Here is a 17,189-nt window from a genome sequence, read left to right as displayed (position 1 = left end):
GAAATGTTTTGGAGGCAGAGGGCATTGCCAGCCTTGCCTGCAGAGGCCCGGGATTGAATTTGGGGTGTTCTGCAAGCAAGGAAACGCTGCTCTGCAACTGACCTAAGGCCCTCACCCCCCAAAAAAGGATTCGCCGGCCCTGCCAGCTGACATTCTTCTACCTAAGAGATGCAAAGTTTTGAACCCGGGACATTCTACATGCAAGGCAGCTGCCCTTCCACTGAGCAACTGGTATCAGAGCCCATCCCCGGTTCGTATATCCTCACAGCGAGAGGAAGATATTTAGCTCTCCCAGAATCAGAGCACCTCTGCAAATGTAGTAAACAGGAACCTGACACTTTGGAGCATATTTTCTTTTCACGTGATTTTGGCATTTATGCCAGGAGGAAATTATCAAAGGCCTTACAACTTAATAGGCAGGTTTCTATGCTGCCAGCAGTTCTGGAGCTGCTTTCGGACAGGAATGATCAAATTACTTTAATAGTGGCTGGATTTTTGAGTGCTGTCCGTGTGGAAAGACTGAGCCATTACAAAGAGAATTAGTGGTTCTTAATTGACTGGGGAATTCGGTAGTGCTGTATTGTATTATTTATGCAAATTGATTTTCTCTGGAGTTGAAGATCTGACTGGGACAAACCTTGTTATGTTGAGTTCATATTTTGCACAATTTGTATACGGTGTCTGTTTGATAATGTGTGGTTTGCTATGCCTAATAAAGGATCTAACTCAAAAAATATCCTCACAGCAGCCCCCAGCAAGAAAGCTTAAAAGTAACTTAAACCCTTAGTCTGTCTTTATTAGATTTATTGCATTAGCCGTGTGGCCATAGCATGATATACATTGAAATAACAACATAAAATAGGGGTGGGGAGGTAAAGGTAGGTATCGTCCTGGGCGGTTACTTGAAGAAAGAAAAAGAGAGAGAGAGAAAAAACAAAACTGCTGAGGCTGGAGGAGGACTGTTAAAGGGTCCTTCAGCTCCTCAGATATGTCCTAACTCGATTGTCCTTGTACAATAAGGCTACTTGGAACTTCGTTCGGTCGTGCGGCGTATCGACTACAGCTGTGGTGTTAAGGAAGAAGTTAGTGCCGCTTTCCTCTTCATCACACTAAGCAGGAAGTTAGCTGTCATCTCGGTAATCCAGCAATCAGAATCCTGCAAAAGGAGGGACACTATCCAAGGCTGGATTGGGAGATGAAGCTTATTCACGAGGGGAGTTAAAAACCGAGATCTTTCATCTGTCCAGTTGGGACAGAAGAGCATTACATGTTCCATAGTCTCCAGGGTCATGTCATTACAGGTGCATGTTCTATTTGCGATGGGAACTCTGGAATAACGACCCGACAGAACTGCTGTAGGAAAACAGTTGAGACGGGCACAGGTAAAGGCCCTACGCTTAGCCTCCGAAGAAATTGTGAAGCAGTATAGAGGGATCCCTTCAGGGGGTGGAATAGCTAGGGCTAGGCCAGAACACGGTCCTCTTGCATAGGAAGCTGTGTTAGAGAAGTCAAGTTGCTGTAGTTTCTTTTTAATTGGAGGTAGGGCCGCCGGGCTGATATACTCTGAGTTAAGAACAGTTTTACAATTCAAATTGAGAAGAGAGCGGAGTTTGAGGTTAATTGTAGTTTTCCAAGAGGAGTTATGAATATCTCTTAGGATCAGATTGGAAAACCCACCTCTAATTCGAGCATCTGATGCTAATAGGTGGGAGCTATAGGAAATGGCTCGACTCCATGCTCGTTTTACAATTGAGGGCTGGGCGAACTCGAGTCGTAGGGCTGCACCTGAGACACATCTCGGGACACCGGAAAGAGATCTCAGAAACATATGAAGAGGGCGATCCAAGTTAGCTGATATTGCTGTAGTCCATACTTCGCATCCATATAATAATTTAGGGACAACTTTGGCATTAAATATTTGAATTGCTGCTGGAAGGTGTTTGCCGCCCTTCTGGTGGTAAAATCGGACAATGGCGTTAGAGGTCGTGGTTGCAGCGAGAAAGGCAGATTGTAGATGGGTGGTCTATCCAACCTAGTTTGGCCTGCAGTGACTGCGAGCGCCAAAGGCCCAGGCTTTCAGACCGTGAGGCTTTCCCACCTGTTAGGGAGACACCCTAGACAGCATCTTAAAAAGCAGAGACATCACCTTGCCAACAAAAGTCCATATAGTTAAAGCTATGGTTTTCCCAGTAGTGATGTATGGAAGTGAGAGCTGGACCATAAAGAAGGCTGATTGGCAAAGAATGGATGCTTTTGAATTATGATGCTGGAGGGGACTCTTGAGAGTCCCGTGGACTGCAAGAAGATCAAACCTCTCCATTCTGAAGGAAATCAGCCCTGAGTGCTCACTGGAAGGACAGATCGTGAAGCTTAGGCTCCAAGACTTTGGCCACCTCATGAGAAGAGAAGACTCCCTGGAAAAGACCCTGATGTTGGGAAAGATGGAGGGCGCAAAGAGAAGGGGACGACAGAGGAAGAGATGGTTGGATAGTGTTCTTGAAGCTACCAGCATCAGTTTGACCAAACTGTGGGAGGCAGTGGAAGACAGGAGTGCCTGGCCTGCTCTGGTCCAGGGGGTCACGAAGAGTCGGACACGACTAAACAACAACAACAACAACAACAACAGGGAGACACCCGGGGCTCAGCCTGGGGCCTTCTACATTCAAAGCAGCTGCTCTGTCAGGGAATTTGGGTTGTGTCCCCGAAACACTGGATTCCAGCTTAGTTGCAAAGCCTCTTTCAATAATAAATTTCAAGTTTAGGGGAGTGAAAAAATGAGGGCTGAGTTGGAGAGGACAGAAAATCAGGGGAGGGTGGGTTTGCAGAGATGGGTATACATGCTGTTGGAAAACTGAATATATTTTGTGGAGGGGGAACGACAGGGATAATTCCTACAATATTGTTGATAGGAGACTCGTTCCCCCTGCTGTTCTTTTCTGTCCTCCCTGCAAATCCCACAAGGGTCCTGTTTCATTTTGGGACCCATTCACAGCCCCGTTTCTCCCCCCCTCCTCCCCACCAAATCACACACACAACCGCCCCCAGCCCCACGGCTAGGAGCGAGAGACGCCGTCCCAAAAGGCGGCGAACGTTAAGGAGCGAAAGATTGAACGAACACGCAGAGGGAGAGGGGGTCAGCCGTGGAAACCTCTTGCCACGGAGGCCCCCACCCCAGCAAAACTCTCCCATCCGCACACTGCGAGGGATCGCAGCCTTCTCAGGGTGCTCAGGGAGGGTGAATTGAGCAAGGAAGATGTGAGAGAGAGGCAGCCAGAGTAGGATTAGGGGCAGGAGCCTTGGACAAAAGGTGGATTAGCCGCAACCCAGGGAGACTCTGTTCTCGCAGACAAAAAACCGCAACTGTAGCTCCGAAACAAAGCTTGAAAGGCCTTGCGGGAGAGCAGGAGCAGCGAAGTTCACGGCGGTGGTGGACACAAGCGCTCCTCTCTCAGGGGAAAGTTTTCCTCCAGGAGCAGCAAGATGGATGCCCAAATCAGCAAAATCACCATCACCAATTATTTCTACACCACCCATCTGTCTGGGTTTCCCCAGACACTCTGGGCGGCTCCCAACAGAATATTAAAAACACGATAAAACATCGAACATTAAAAACTTCCCTAAAGAAGGCTGCCTTCAGATGTCTTCTAAAAGTCAGACAGTTGTTTACAGTGGTACCTCGGGTTACAGACGCTTCAGGTTACAGACGCTTCAGGTTACAGACTCCGCTAACCCAGAAATGGTACCTCGGGTTAAGAACTTTGCTTCAGGATGAGAACAGAAATCGTGCTCCAGCGGCGCAGCAGCAGCAGGAGGAGGCCCCATTAGCTAAAGTGGTGCTTCAGGTTAAGAACAGTTTCAGGTTAAGAACGGACCTACGAAATGAATTTAGTACTTAACCCAAGGTACCACTGTATTTCCTTGACATCTGGTGGAAGGGCGTTCCACAAGGCGGGCACCACCACCGAGAAGGCCCTCTGCCTGGTTCCCTGTAACCTCGCTTCTTGCAGTGAGGGAACCGCCAGAAGGCCCTCGGAGCTGGACCTTAGTGTCCGGGCTGAACGATGGGGGTGGAGACGCTCCTTCAGATATACTGGACCAAGGCCGTTTAGGGCTTTAAAGGTCAGCACCAACACTTTGAATTGTGCTCGGAAACGTACTGAGAGCCAGTGTAGGTCTTTCAAGACCGGTGTTATATGGTCTCAGCGGCCGCTCCCAGTCTCCAGTCTAGCTGCCGCATTCTGGATTAATTGCAGTTTCCGGGTCACCTTCAAAGGTAGCCCCACACAGAGCGCATTGCAGTAGTCCAAGCGAGAGATAACTAGAGCATGCACCACTCTGGCGAGGGAGTCCGTGGGCAGGGAGGGTCTCATCCTGCGTACCAGATGGAGCTGGTAAACAGCTGCCCTGGACACAGAACTGACCTGCGCCTCCATGGACAGCTGTGAGTCCAAAATGACTCCCAGGCTGCGCACCTGGTCCTTCAGGGGCACAGTGACCCCATTCAGGACCAGGGAGTCCCCCACACCCGCCCGCCTCCTGTCCCCCAAAAACAGTACAAGTCTTCCATGGGGAGCTTTCCCCAAGTCAGCGCCCGCCAGGTGTTTGGGACGATGGCCGGCTGATGGCAGTTGCAGCCCCAAACAAGGATTTAAATAAGAAATTCATGGAAGAGAGGGCTATCGAAAGCTACTGGCAATTTTCTGCCTCCATGGTTGTAAGCAGCAATGATTCTGGGTGCAAGTTGCTGGAAACCGCAGAACGGAAAAGGGGTCCTGTGTTCGAATCCTGCTTCTCAGAATCCTGCTCGGCTCCTGTGAGAACAGGATGGGACACCAGCCTGATCCAGAAGGGGAGGAGGGAAGTCCATGGGAAATCATGGAATTCTTCTTTTTATTTCGGGGTGATTGATGATTGTTTGTAAATTTGAAAATTAAATAAATTTATATATATATAAAAGAAGGCGCTTTTTGTTTTCTTGTTCCGGCTGAATGATAATGTTCCTGGCAAACCTTTGACATCATTAACCGAACGTACAGGATCATTTAAAAAATATTTAGGAATTCTCCGAACATTTTACAATGTTTTCAAAGTTTCAATTTGCCTTTTAAAAAAACCCCCAAACCTGTATGGTTTTGCTGTCTGCAGGCCTAGGCTCCTTTGGAGAGCAAGGAGGGGTAGGAAAGACCTTTAATAGACAGGTATACAGAAATGACAATACTCGGAATAAGAACCTCATTTTTGGGGTGCAAGTTTGGCTTATAAAAGTGCAATCTTCTCTATAAAATCATCTTTAATGTGTGTGCATTCGGGGGCAGTGATGTGTGTGTGTGTGTGGAGACTGCTCTACTAGCAGCAATAACAGTAATACCCAGATCTTCAGCTTTTGTTTCTTAAAAGTTATAAGCATCTGTAGGACCTGAGATGTGAGGCAAAATGTGCAGATGCCGTTCTAAGTTTTTGTGTGTGAGAGAAGCTGTCTTGCTCCCCGGTTTTAGTGCTTCCGAAAACAGGCTTTTGCACGGCCACTGTGCAAAAGATGGGATGGGGGTGAGCAGTGGTAGAAATCCCCCAGGTGCCAGGTGCACTTTGCGGCTGGCAAGGGTCTAATTGCAACCCCTGTGGAGATCTCTGGGTGTCAGTCAGATTGCCGACTGACATCTCCATCCACCTGGCTGGTCCCTCCAGATTTCTTAAGCAGGTCCATTCAGCATTGATGCCTCTGTTAGTTAAAAGGACCCCTGACCATTAGGTCCAATCGTGGCCGACTCTGGGGTTGTGGCGCTCATCTCGCTTTATTGGCCAAGGGAGCCGGCGTACAGCTTCCAGGTCATGTGGCCAGAATGACTAAGCTGCTTCTGGCGCACCAGAGCAGTGCACGGAAACACCGTTTACCTTCCCACCGAAGTGGTACCTATTTATCTACTTGCACTGGTGTGCTTTCGAACTGCTAGGTTGGCAGGAGCAGGGACCGAGCAACGGGAACTCACCCTGTCGTGGGCATTTGAACCGCCGACCTTCTGATCGGCAAGCCCTAGGCTCTGTGGTTTAGACCACAGCGCCACCCGCCTCCCAGAGGGCAGAGAGGCACCCTAAATAAAATAAAACCAGCTTGACCTTTCTCCCGTCGCGCCCATAGCTGTCAACTTACAGATTTGAAAATAAGGGACTAGCAGCCTCAAAAATAAGGGATCAGCAGCCAAAATAAGGGATTTTCAGAGCACAGGTATGTTCAACTTCTGAGCCCCTCCGAGCCAAAGGCAGAAAGCCCAGCCAGCAGCCAAACGAAGCCTCAAGCGGTGGTTCCCACAGCGCAGCAACCCGGCAAAGGGGATGCAGCAAGGAAAACCACCGTCACCTCTCCGATAGGAAGCGCTGAGCAAAGGCGAGTCCCCAGGCAAGGTGGCCGACTTGATCGGCACAAGGCATGCAAGCTCCACCCCCCAGTTGTTTTCAGACTCCTTATTGGGTGAGCAACGCAGCTAAGCAACACAGCTGGAGCCTCCCTCCTCCCTGGCCGGCAGGGAGGGAGGGAGAGGAGCTGCTTCCTTTGAAACCTGGGAAATTTAAGGGACATCATCAATAAGGGACAGCAGCGGGACACAGCGCTGGGATAAGGGAGTTTCCCACCAAATCAGGGACGGTTGACAGCTATGGTCGTGCCTATGTACCTACCCATGCACAGCGTGTCGGAGAGAGGGGTGCAGGCCTGGATCATGACCTCGTTTTTGCCGCACGCTTGCCGGCAGGGCTGGCAGGCTTCCAGCGAGCTCTTCGACTCCGAGTAATAGCCGTCCGGGCACCTCTGGCACACGGCGTCACTGCTGGGGCCACAGGGCTTGGAGGCTCCATAGCCTTCGGGGCAAACTTGGCAAGGGAGGCACTGCCCGATGCCCTGGCTCCCGTTTCCAGCAGGGTGGTAATGCCCCCGGGGGCAGCTGGCAGTGCAGACTGTGTCGTGGGCAGGGGTGCAGGCATCCAGTAGGAGTGCATGGCCTGGACATACGGAGCAAGGCTGGCAAGGCTCCGTGGCGCTGGCAATGGAGGAGAACGTCACACCTGTGGTGGAGAGAGGAAGGCTAACATTAGATAAGTAGGAGTTCTTGTTATTATCGTATTTTTTGCTCTATAAGACTCACTTTTCCCCTCCTAAAAAGTAAGGGGAAATGCGTGTGCGTCTTATGAAGAAGAGGAGTTTGGATTTGATATCCCGCCTTTCACTCCCTTTAAGGAGTCTCAAAGCGGCTAACATTCTCCTTTCCCTTCCTCCCCCACAACAAACACTCTGTGAGGTGAGTGGGGCTGAGAGTCTTCAGAGAAGTGTGACTGGCCCAAGGTCACCCAGCAGCTGCATGTGGAGGAGCGGGGAATCGAACCCGGTTCCCCAGATTACGAGACTACCGCTCTTAACCACTACACCACACTGGCTCTTATGGAGCGAATGCAGGCTGCACAGCTATCCCAGAAGCCAGAACAGCAAGAGGGATTGCTGCTTTCACTGCGCAGCGATCCCTCTTGCTGTTCTGGCTTCTGAGATTCAGAATATTTTTTTTCTTGTTTTCCTCCTCCAAAAACAGTCTTGTGGTCTGGTGAGTCTTATACAGCGAAAAATATGGTGAATGTACCAAGAAAAAAGCACACCAAGAACTCAGGCCAATGTAAGTTTCAGTCGTGGGAGTGGTCCCTACTCACAAATCAATAGTCAATAGTAACAAAAACTAACCCATTCAAAAGTATGTATTCTGACAAGGATTGCAAACTCAAATAAAGATTACAGATCCTAACAGAGATTACAAACCTGGCTTCTAATCCATAATTGACTCCTGCTTTAGTCTCCATCTGCAAGCTGATAAGTTATAAGGATCAACACTATTGTCGAGTGAAAAAGAGAAAATCTTTGTAACGGATTATTGTGTTATACATATCTTTATGAGTTTGTAATCTCTGCTTGTAAATATTAAGATTATACCTGCAAGAGTCTTTCTGTAAAAAAAAAAAAAAATTATTTAAATCGAGTCTTACTGGCTAGTGATTTAAATCAAATCTTACTGATCAGTGATTTAAATTGTGCTTTAAATCAATTTGTTGATTTAAATCAAACCCACCCTGTTTACAACACATTGAAACTTCAGATAAAACAGAATCAAGCTTCAGGTGAAATAAGTCAGGTCCTTCTCTAAGGGACATTTTGCTTTCCCCATATTGATTTGCCTACGTAATTTATCTAGTTGGCTCACAGCAGAAGGCTTTGCTTTCTCAGACACTGAGGTCCAGCTCCAAGGGCCTTCTGGCGCTTCGCTCCTTGCGAGAAGTAAGGTTACAGGGAACGAGGCACAGGGCCTTCTCGGTGGTGGCACCCTCCCATCAGATGTCAAGGAAATAAACAACTCTCTGACTTTTAGAAGACACCTGAAGGCAGCCCTGTTTAGGGAAGCTTTTAATATTTGGTGAATATTTTAATATTTTGCTGGAAGCCGCCCAGAGTGGCTGGGGAAACCCAGCCAGATGGCGGGGAATAAATAAATAAATAAATAAATAATTCCTCTGCCACTTACTTTCTTGACATGGCTCGCACTTGGTGTTGGCGCTCCCGCAAGGAGCAGCCACCCCAAAACCTGGGGGGCAAAGGTCGCAGCAATCTCCGGCGGAGGTGAAACGCCCGTTTTCGCAGCGCTGGCGGGCCCAAACCTGGAGAGGGTAGAAAGCGAGATGCGCGCAGGTGATGAGTCGGGCCAACGGAACGAGATAGAGTCCCACGCCTGCGGCCAGTATCTCCATGGCACAAAGCCATAGCCCCCGCAATCATCCCGGGAAAACTGGGACACCCTGTTTTTTTCTCACAAGAGAACGGTGGCCATTTTTGGGCGCCGCAATTTTGCACTGCGATTTTCCACTGGAAATACAGTATTTTTCGCTCCATAAGACGCACCTAGTTTTTAGAGGAAAACAAGAAAAAAAATATTCTGAACGAAACAATGGATGTATGATTTTTGTGGTTCATGCTGTGGCCACAGACATGTGATCTGCTGGTGAATTTGGGGTGACCCGATGCAAAAATCCTGAGGATCCATGTGGATCCGTGCTTTCAAACCATATTTTTGCGCCATTGCGGCCCCATGAAACAGTGGGTGCGTGATTTTTTTTGTGCAGGCTGTAGCCATGGACATGTTATGTGATCTGATGGTGAATTTGGGGTGACCCAATGTAAAAATCCTGAAGATCCATGGGCTTTTACCTCCTCCCTCCCAGGCAGCCTCCACTAGCATCCCTTATCTCTCTTCCCATCCCACCGATCAGCTGTTTCCTTTCAATACTCCCTTCCCTCACCCCGTCGCGGGGATTCGAACCACCGACTTTCTGATCGGCAAGTCCTAGGCTCCGTGGTTTAACCCACAGCGCCACCTGCGTCCCTATTGTGTTAGTTGCCTCCTAAATGGTAGAATCGTAGAACTAGAAGTGATCACATCGGTCAAACCCACTGCAACCCAGAAATCTTTGCCCAATTTGAGGCCTGAACCCACAATTTTGAGATTAAGAGTCTCATGGTCATCTAGTTTATTATTCTCCATGTGTTTAAAAACAACCTTTTCAGTTGGTGACCACAGTACAGCGGTACCTCGGGTTACAGACGCTTCAGGTTACAGACTCCGCTAACCCAGAAATAGTACCTCGGGTTAAGAACTTTGCTTCAGGATGAGAACAGAAATTGCGCAGTGGACTATGCAGAACTAGATAAACTAACAGGAAGGATTCAGAACCGGTGGGACCAGAAATTCACAGAAGACTGGAGTAAATATACGGACTATTTGAAAAGTATTTGTGAAGATCTGACAACGTTTGTAGGTTGCAAGAAGTTTTGTGAGGAGTATTATTGGAATTATTGCAAAAATGGAAAAGGGGAAGGATGATTTGTTAAGAGATTTAAAGGCAATACAAAGTTAAGAAATGCATAAGAAGTGATTAAAACGTTGGATCATCAGAGGTGCTGATGGAAGTCTAAAAAGATTGTATAAGTGATAAGTTTTCTGGTACATTTTATAATTTATATGTTAAAATCAATAAAAAATTATATATATATATATATATATAAAGAGAACAGAAATTGGACGGCGGCAGCAGGAGGCCCCATTAGCTAAAGTGGTGCTTCAGGTTAAGAACAGTTTCAGGTTAAGAACGGACCTCCGGAACGAATTAAGTTCTTAACCCGAGGTCCCACTGCACACCTCTTGCAGATAACACAGTTTAACTATCCGGTGTGCAAAAAAAGTTGCAGGAAAATAACCTTCTAACCCAACTTTTTTTTTTAGCAAGACCTCGGTTTCCTGGGATCCAGGAATTTGCTGATTCCTCGATCTGCTGGGAGGATTAACCGATCTCGCCGCGTACCCTTTGGCCTGCTGGGAGAGCGAGGCTCCAACCCCTGAACTTTGGAGACTGTGGGGCAATTCTTCTTCCCAGCTCCCCCCCCCCCCGGAGGGTCTCTATTAATAAACTTTGGAATGCAGGCATGTTACACACCGACACACCTCTCTCAGACCAGAACTGGGCGGTTGCAAACGCGAAGGCTCACAGCTGGCAGACGCCAAACTTTTTTCCATCCCAAAGAGAGAGAGTGGAACAAAAACGCCCGTGTTCTTTGCTCCGCGGAAGCATCCTGCCCCCATCCTGACACTCCCCGCCTGCTTTGGAATCCCAAAAAATAAAATATAACCCTGTTCCAATTAAGCCTAAACCTGCCCTGTCACTCCCCTCTGTTTTCGGAGTTAGACGAATCATGTTACAAGGAATCATCGGATCCATACTTTTTTTGCACAACACAGAGTTGGGGGGAGGAGTGGGTGGGTGGAGAGACCCCCCCAGTCTCCTCTCTCTCTGGAACAGCAAGAGGCTTTCTTGGAATATCTCCTCCCCTCTGCCCCCGAGCCAAGAACAAAGAAAATTAATTGGCTAGCCTTGCATCTGGAGATACTTAATTATTGCAAGGCCCTCTGTTAAAGGCAGAGCAGAAAATTGCAAGGAGGCAGCGGACGAGAATCCTGATCTCCAGCATGTTTTGTGTGTGTGATTGTGAGGTGGTTTGGGGGGTCTGCTCCCTCTCCTAACAGCTTGCAAGTTTCGGAGGAGTTTGCAAAACAGAAGGCAGCCCTGTTCCAAGCAGATTAGCTCCAGACAGGTCTCTGCAATTCCCACTCTCTGCAACCAGGTGTTCAGACTTTGACGGTTAACCTTTGGTTTGCTGGCTCCCGGTTCTTTCTTTTTTTCCTTTTGGCAGGCTGGTAAAGCTTGAGGAAGCACAAGACTGTGACCTTAAGCTAACCTGGGATAAAGCAACTGGCTGGGGAGCCTAAAAGCCTTAAGACCACCCTGCACGCTGTCGTCCAGGTCTTTGTAAATGCCAAGCACACCACATTGCAATCAGGGTTAGAAATTTGCCGGTTAATTGCATTAATCTCCCATCTTCTTCTCCAAGGGGTGAATGGTTCATGTTAATCCCTTCAATGATCCTATGCAGTGTGAGAAACTCAGATATACAACTTGGATTAAGAATGCTGCAAACCCGGAAGTCGGTGTTTTGGTTTGTGAACTTTGCCTTGGAAGTGGAACATGTTGAGTGTGTTCCATTTGTAAATTGAGTCCCCCACTGCTATGGGAAAGCACGCCTTGGTTTAAGAACGCTTTAGTTTAAGAATGGACTTCCGGAACGGATTAAGTTCGTAAACCAAGGTACCACTGTATAAACTAGGCGCCAAACGGCTCCTTTGAATCAAGGTTACAGTCGCCAAATGGAATGTCTGGTGCCATTTTGGAGCAAGACTAAAGCCTAATTTTTCAAAGGATGAGTGACTGTGACCAATCATCAGTTAAACATCAGGCTAGTTCAGATTGATATACGATATCTTTATTGTCATTGTCCCACACAGAACAATGAAACTGAAAATCTACATAAAACATTCAAAAGATGACAGGCATAAGGTAAAGGTAAAGGACCCCTGGACGGTTAAGTCCAGTCAAAGACGACTATGGGGTTGCAGCGCTCATCTCGCTTTCAGGCCGAGGGAGCCGGCGTTTCTCCGCAGACAGCTTTCCGGGTCATGTGGCCAGCAGGACTAAACCGCTTCTGGCGCAACGGGACACTGTGACGGAAACCAGAGCGCACAGAAACACGGTTTACTTTCCCGCTGCAGTGGTACCTATTTATCTACTTGCACTGGCATGCTTTCAAACTGCTAGGTTGGCAGGAGCTAGGGCAGAGCAACGAGCGCTCACCCCATCGCAGGGATTCGAACCGTCGACCTTCCAATCAGCAAGCCCAAGAGGCTCAGTGGTTTAGACCACAGCGCCACCCACGTCCTTGAGCTAGGTTGAGAACTTTGAGAACTTAAGAAGATAAAATCACTTGACCCAGGGACCATTCATAACATAAGAATATACTGTGAGCAGGGCAGTGGGGTGCGTTAAGCGAAGACAAGCAACAACAATTGGCTGTAACGCTGCTCCCTGCTCAGGCCGCACAGAAAAAGCGTTTTGGTTCTGGAAATTCATTCCGATTGTGCAGATAAAATAGAACTGACAGAATTATACAGGTTGTAGTATTAGTGTGTGAAAGCAGTCCCGATCCAAGGATCCTCAGATTGTAGAGATGTCTGGTGCAATCCTGGCCCCCGGGCATCTTCACTTGATCGCAAGTATTGCAAGATTGTCACGGGAGCTCTTAAGACTAAAATTGTCAACTGAAAGCTTTACTTTTCTGGTTTATCACCACCACAGTTCCTAACACTGGGCTTCATTAAGGCAAATAATTTAATTAAGCAGCGCCTATATGATATCGAGCAGGAGGAGAGAGGGAAGGAGAGATATTTTCCCCCTCCTCCAGCTGTTCCTTTCTGGGGCTCTCAAAATCACCTGTGACTGTCTCTTCTTTTTGGAAGTTTTGCTGTGAGAAGGCAAGTTACAGGGAACCAGGCAGAGGGCCTTCTTGGTGGTGGCCCCCGCCCTGTGGAACTCCCTCCCACCAGATGTCAAAGAGAACAACAACTACCAGACTTTGAGAAGACATCTGAAGGCAGCCCTGTTTAGGGAAGCTTTTAATGTTTAATAGACTATTGTATTTTAATATTCTGTTGGAAGCCGCCCAGAGTGGCTGGGGAAACCCAGCCAGAGGGGTGGGGTATAAATTATTATTATTATTATTATTATTATTATTATTATTATTATTATTCCACATAAGGGGCCCAAAGGAGGAAAAGGAAGCTGGAAAAAGGGTCAGGGGATGGGAGGAAGATGGAGTTTATCAGCACCAGTTTCCCCATCACCACACTGGGATATGTACTGGAATAACCTATTAAACATATTTAAGCAGAGCTTGGGTGGTTATCTGTCAAGGATGCTTTAGCTGTTATTCCTGTATTGCAGGGGGCTGGACTAGATAACTCTTGGGGTCCCTTCCAAGTCTACAATTCTATGATTCTAGGAATGGGCTGGCTCCAGAGAAACATAGCAAACTGTTTTATACAGTGCCAGGCGGTCCGTGTGTTTCGTTCAAGAACGTCTGCACGGACCGGGGGTGCTCTCTGGGGCTTTTGACCAGGGGTCCCCAAACTAAAGTCCGCGGGCCGGATAAGGCCCGAGGGACTCATTTATCCGGCCTGCAGCAACTCCCGCCGCCCGCTCTTACCAGCGCTGCGCGGCTGCCCACAAGCATTATTTGCTTATTTCCTGTGCACATCCAGGTCAGAGGAGGCCCGTGCACAGGCGCACAAGCTATTTCCGGTGCTCCTCCGACCCGGAAGTGCGCCAGAAATAGCATGTGCGCACGCGTATGGGCATGTGCTCCCCTGCCCTCCGGCCTGCCACGCGATTGGCGCTGGAGACAGCGGCGCAAGGCGTAGTAAGTTTGCTGACCCCTGCTTTTGACAGTCAGCCTCTCCCAGTCCACTGCCGGAACATTCTTGGTGTAAAAATCACAGACTCACAGAGTTGGAAGGGTCTTCCAAGTCTAATCGCAGCGCAAGAATGGCAGTCCAAGCTATGTTGGAAAACAGCCCAGGAAGGAGAGCTCTCCACCTTTCAAGGGGGTCCGTTACGCTGTCAAACTACAAACCAAGTGAATGAGTTTATTGCTCTTAATTTTGTTCAGTTGTATCATGAACCTGGGACGTGGGTGGCGCTGTGGGTTAAACCACTGAGCCTTGGGCTTGCCGATCGGAAGGTCGGCGGTTCGAATCCCCACGACAGAGTGAGCTCCCGTTGTTTGGTCCCAGCTCCTGCCAACCTAGCAGTTCGAAAGCACGTCAAAATGCAAGTAGATAAATAGGTACTGCTCCGGCGGGAAGGTAAACGGCGTTTCCGTGCGCTGCTCTGGTTCACCAGAAGCGGCTTAGTCATGCTGGCCACATGACCCGGAAGCTGTACACCGGTTCCCTCGGCCAATAAAGCGAGATGAGCACTGCAACCCCAGAGTCGGCCATGACTGGACCTAGTGGTTGTTGGTTTACAAGACCCCTCCAGAGAGGCTGCCCACTCACACTGTCCTCTGAGCTTGTTTACCAGTAACCTCCTCTGGCTGACATCCCGGACATACCAGGGAGATTTTGATAGGCGACATTTTCCCAGCGTGGGTAAATGCACACCCCCTCCTCCTGCTTTTTCCCTAGCAGGGAAAGGAGACAGTTAAAAACGTCTATTTACATTCTTTTATTTCTGACTTTACAGACACTACAGAAAAACATGTCCGATCAATTCTGGTTAGGGTCCCTTTACCTTTATCATGAACCTATGGCACTTTTGATTGCCTGGACGCTGCCACGTAAGTCGGCGTTCGCCCCCCAGATATCTGGCAACGGATGGGAGTTGCAAGTCTCTAGGGCGGCAGGTTGGCAAGAAGCTGGTGTAAATAAATAAAACTCAATTCAAGGTCAGCTAAATGTTTGGGAACGGACACGGAGCCTTAACCTCTGCAGTTGTTCTGAAAAGCTCGGATGTGAAAAGCAGAAACAAACAAGCAAAAACCTACCGTATTTTTCGCTCTATAACACACACCAGACCATAACACGCACGTGGTTTTTAGAGGAGGAAAACAAGAAAAAATATATTCTAAACGAAATAGTGGATATATGATTTTTGTGGTTCTTCATGCTGTGGCCACAGACATGTGATCTGACAATGAGTTTGGAGTAGCCCAATGCAAAAATCCTGAGGATCCATGTGGATCCATGCTTTGTAACCACGGAGGAGGGAAGGAAGGGGAACCATGGATCCTCTGCTCACGACTGCAGCAGATCCCCCCCGCCACCCGCAGGCATTCGCTCCATAACACGCACAGACATTTCCCCTTACTTTCTAGAAGGAAAAAAGTGAGTGTTATGGTGCAAAAAATACGGTATTTCCCAAAGTCTGGTTTGGGGGCGAAAAACTCTACACTTGCACTATATAAAACCCTACTCAACAGGAAGTAATATGATTTAGAATATGATAAGACAAAAATGGAGTGAAGTGTTTGGGGTACAGATAACAAATGATATATGGGAGTCAAGTATAAAATCAACTGAAATAGTCTTAGATCCATAGAGGCTATTTCGCCCATTTTGCAGCTCATAAAAATGTTTTGCAAAGAGGCTGCGCCCTCCTCTTCTGTGTGGGACGGCAGTATTTCCAGCTGACTCACCCTTATAAATCTGGGTGCAAGAAATCAGACGCTGTGGGGTGGCCATTGCTCCCTTGAGGAGAAAGAAGAGGCTGGAATAAGATTGCTCTTGTCTCCATTGGCCTGGGTTCCATCAGTCTATTCGGCAATTTGCAGCCTCGCCTAAGCAGAAAGGGGCAAGTCTCTGCCCCGAGGTGGCTCCAATCTAAACTGAGAAAGGGTAACTCCATGGGCGGGCAAACTAAGACCCGGGGGCTGGATCCAGCCCAATCGCCTTCTCAATCCGGCCCGCGGACAGTCCAGAAATCAGCATGTTTTTACATGAGTAGAATGTGTCCTTTTATTTAAAATGCATCTCTGGGTTATTTGTGGGGTATAGGAATCCGTTCATTTCCCTCCCAAAGGCTTGCACAGCTGTATGTTGCAGCAGCCCTGGCTACAAGCGCCGCAGGTGAATGGCGCCTCTGACACTGGCCAGGGGGTGCTGGTTGCCTGGAGAAATCTCCAACTCCTCGAAAGATTCCATCAAAGGTGTCTCCAAATTTTTTTACACATCACTTGGGAAGACAGGCAAACTAATGTCAGTGTGCTGGAAGAAGCACAGATCCCCAGTGTGAAAGCAATGATTCTTCAACATCAACTTCGTTGGACTGGACATGTTGATATCGTCTTCCAAAGCAACTACAGACATACCTCTTGTTACGTTCAGTTCAGGTTACGTTCTTCCAGGATACGTCTCACGGCGACCCGGAAGTAACAGAATGTGTTACTTCTGGGTTTCGTCGCTCACGTATACGCTCAAAATGACATCACACGCATGTGCAGAAGCGGTGAATCGTGACCTGCGTTCTGCTCATGTTGCGAACGGGGCTCTGGAACGGATCCCATTCGCAACCAGAGGTACCACTGTACCCTATTCCAAACTTAAAAATGGAAAGCGTAATGTTGGTGGTCAACAAAAGAGTTTTAAAGACGGTCTCAAGGGAAATTTTTAAAAATGTAGTATAAACACCAACAATTGGGAAACACTGGCCTGCGAGCGCTCCAACTGGAGAATAGCCTTGACCAAAGGCGTCATGGGCTTTGAAGACACTCGAACTCAGGACGCAAGGGAGAAACATGCTAAGAGGAAAGCACGCTTGGCAAACCCTCACCGTGATCAACTCCCGCCCAGAAACCAATGTCCCCACTGTGGAAGGACATGTGGATCCGGAACTGGCCTCCACAGTCACTTACGGACTCACTGTTAAAACCGTGTTTATGGAAGACAATCTTACTCGGCTACGAGGGATCGCCAAAGAAGAAGCTGGTTGCCTGGAGCCGAGGCGGTTTGAGAGTAAGTTGGCAAATGGGTAGGGAGCCCTGCCAGCCAGCCCACCAGCCCTTGCTGTTGGGAATGGGCAGACCAGAGGCTGGGCGGGCAGGAACTGTGCTAGTATACCTGAAGGAGCGTCTCCACCCCCATCGTTCTGCCCGGACACTGAGGTCCAGCTCTGAGGGCCTTCTGGCGGTTCCCTCCCTGCGAGAAGCAAAGCTACAGGGAACCAGG

At 48.5% G+C, this 17,189-nt stretch overlaps 1 protein-coding gene across 1 annotated transcript in view; it reads right to left on the bottom strand.

The window, feature by feature from the left end:
• The window catches only part of LOC309514977 (tumor necrosis factor receptor superfamily member 16-like), a 44,429-nt gene that overhangs the window by 12,252 nt on the left and 14,988 nt on the right, over positions 1–17,189 (bottom strand). The window contains exons 2-3 of the mRNA XM_082192527.1: positions 8,553–8,685; positions 6,673–7,056 (exon numbers count right to left, since the gene is read on the bottom strand). Coding sequence (XP_082048653.1) covers positions 6,673–7,056; positions 8,553–8,685 — 517 coding nt within the window. The remainder of the gene's footprint in view (positions 1–6,672; positions 7,057–8,552; positions 8,686–17,189) is intronic.

This window comes from Podarcis vaucheri, assembly GCF_965113315.1.
Source record: "Podarcis vaucheri genome assembly, chromosome: 12".
Classification (NCBI taxonomy): Eukaryota; Metazoa; Chordata; class Lepidosauria; order Squamata; family Lacertidae; genus Podarcis; species Podarcis vaucheri.
This window is presented reverse-complemented; position numbering and strand designations above follow the sequence as displayed.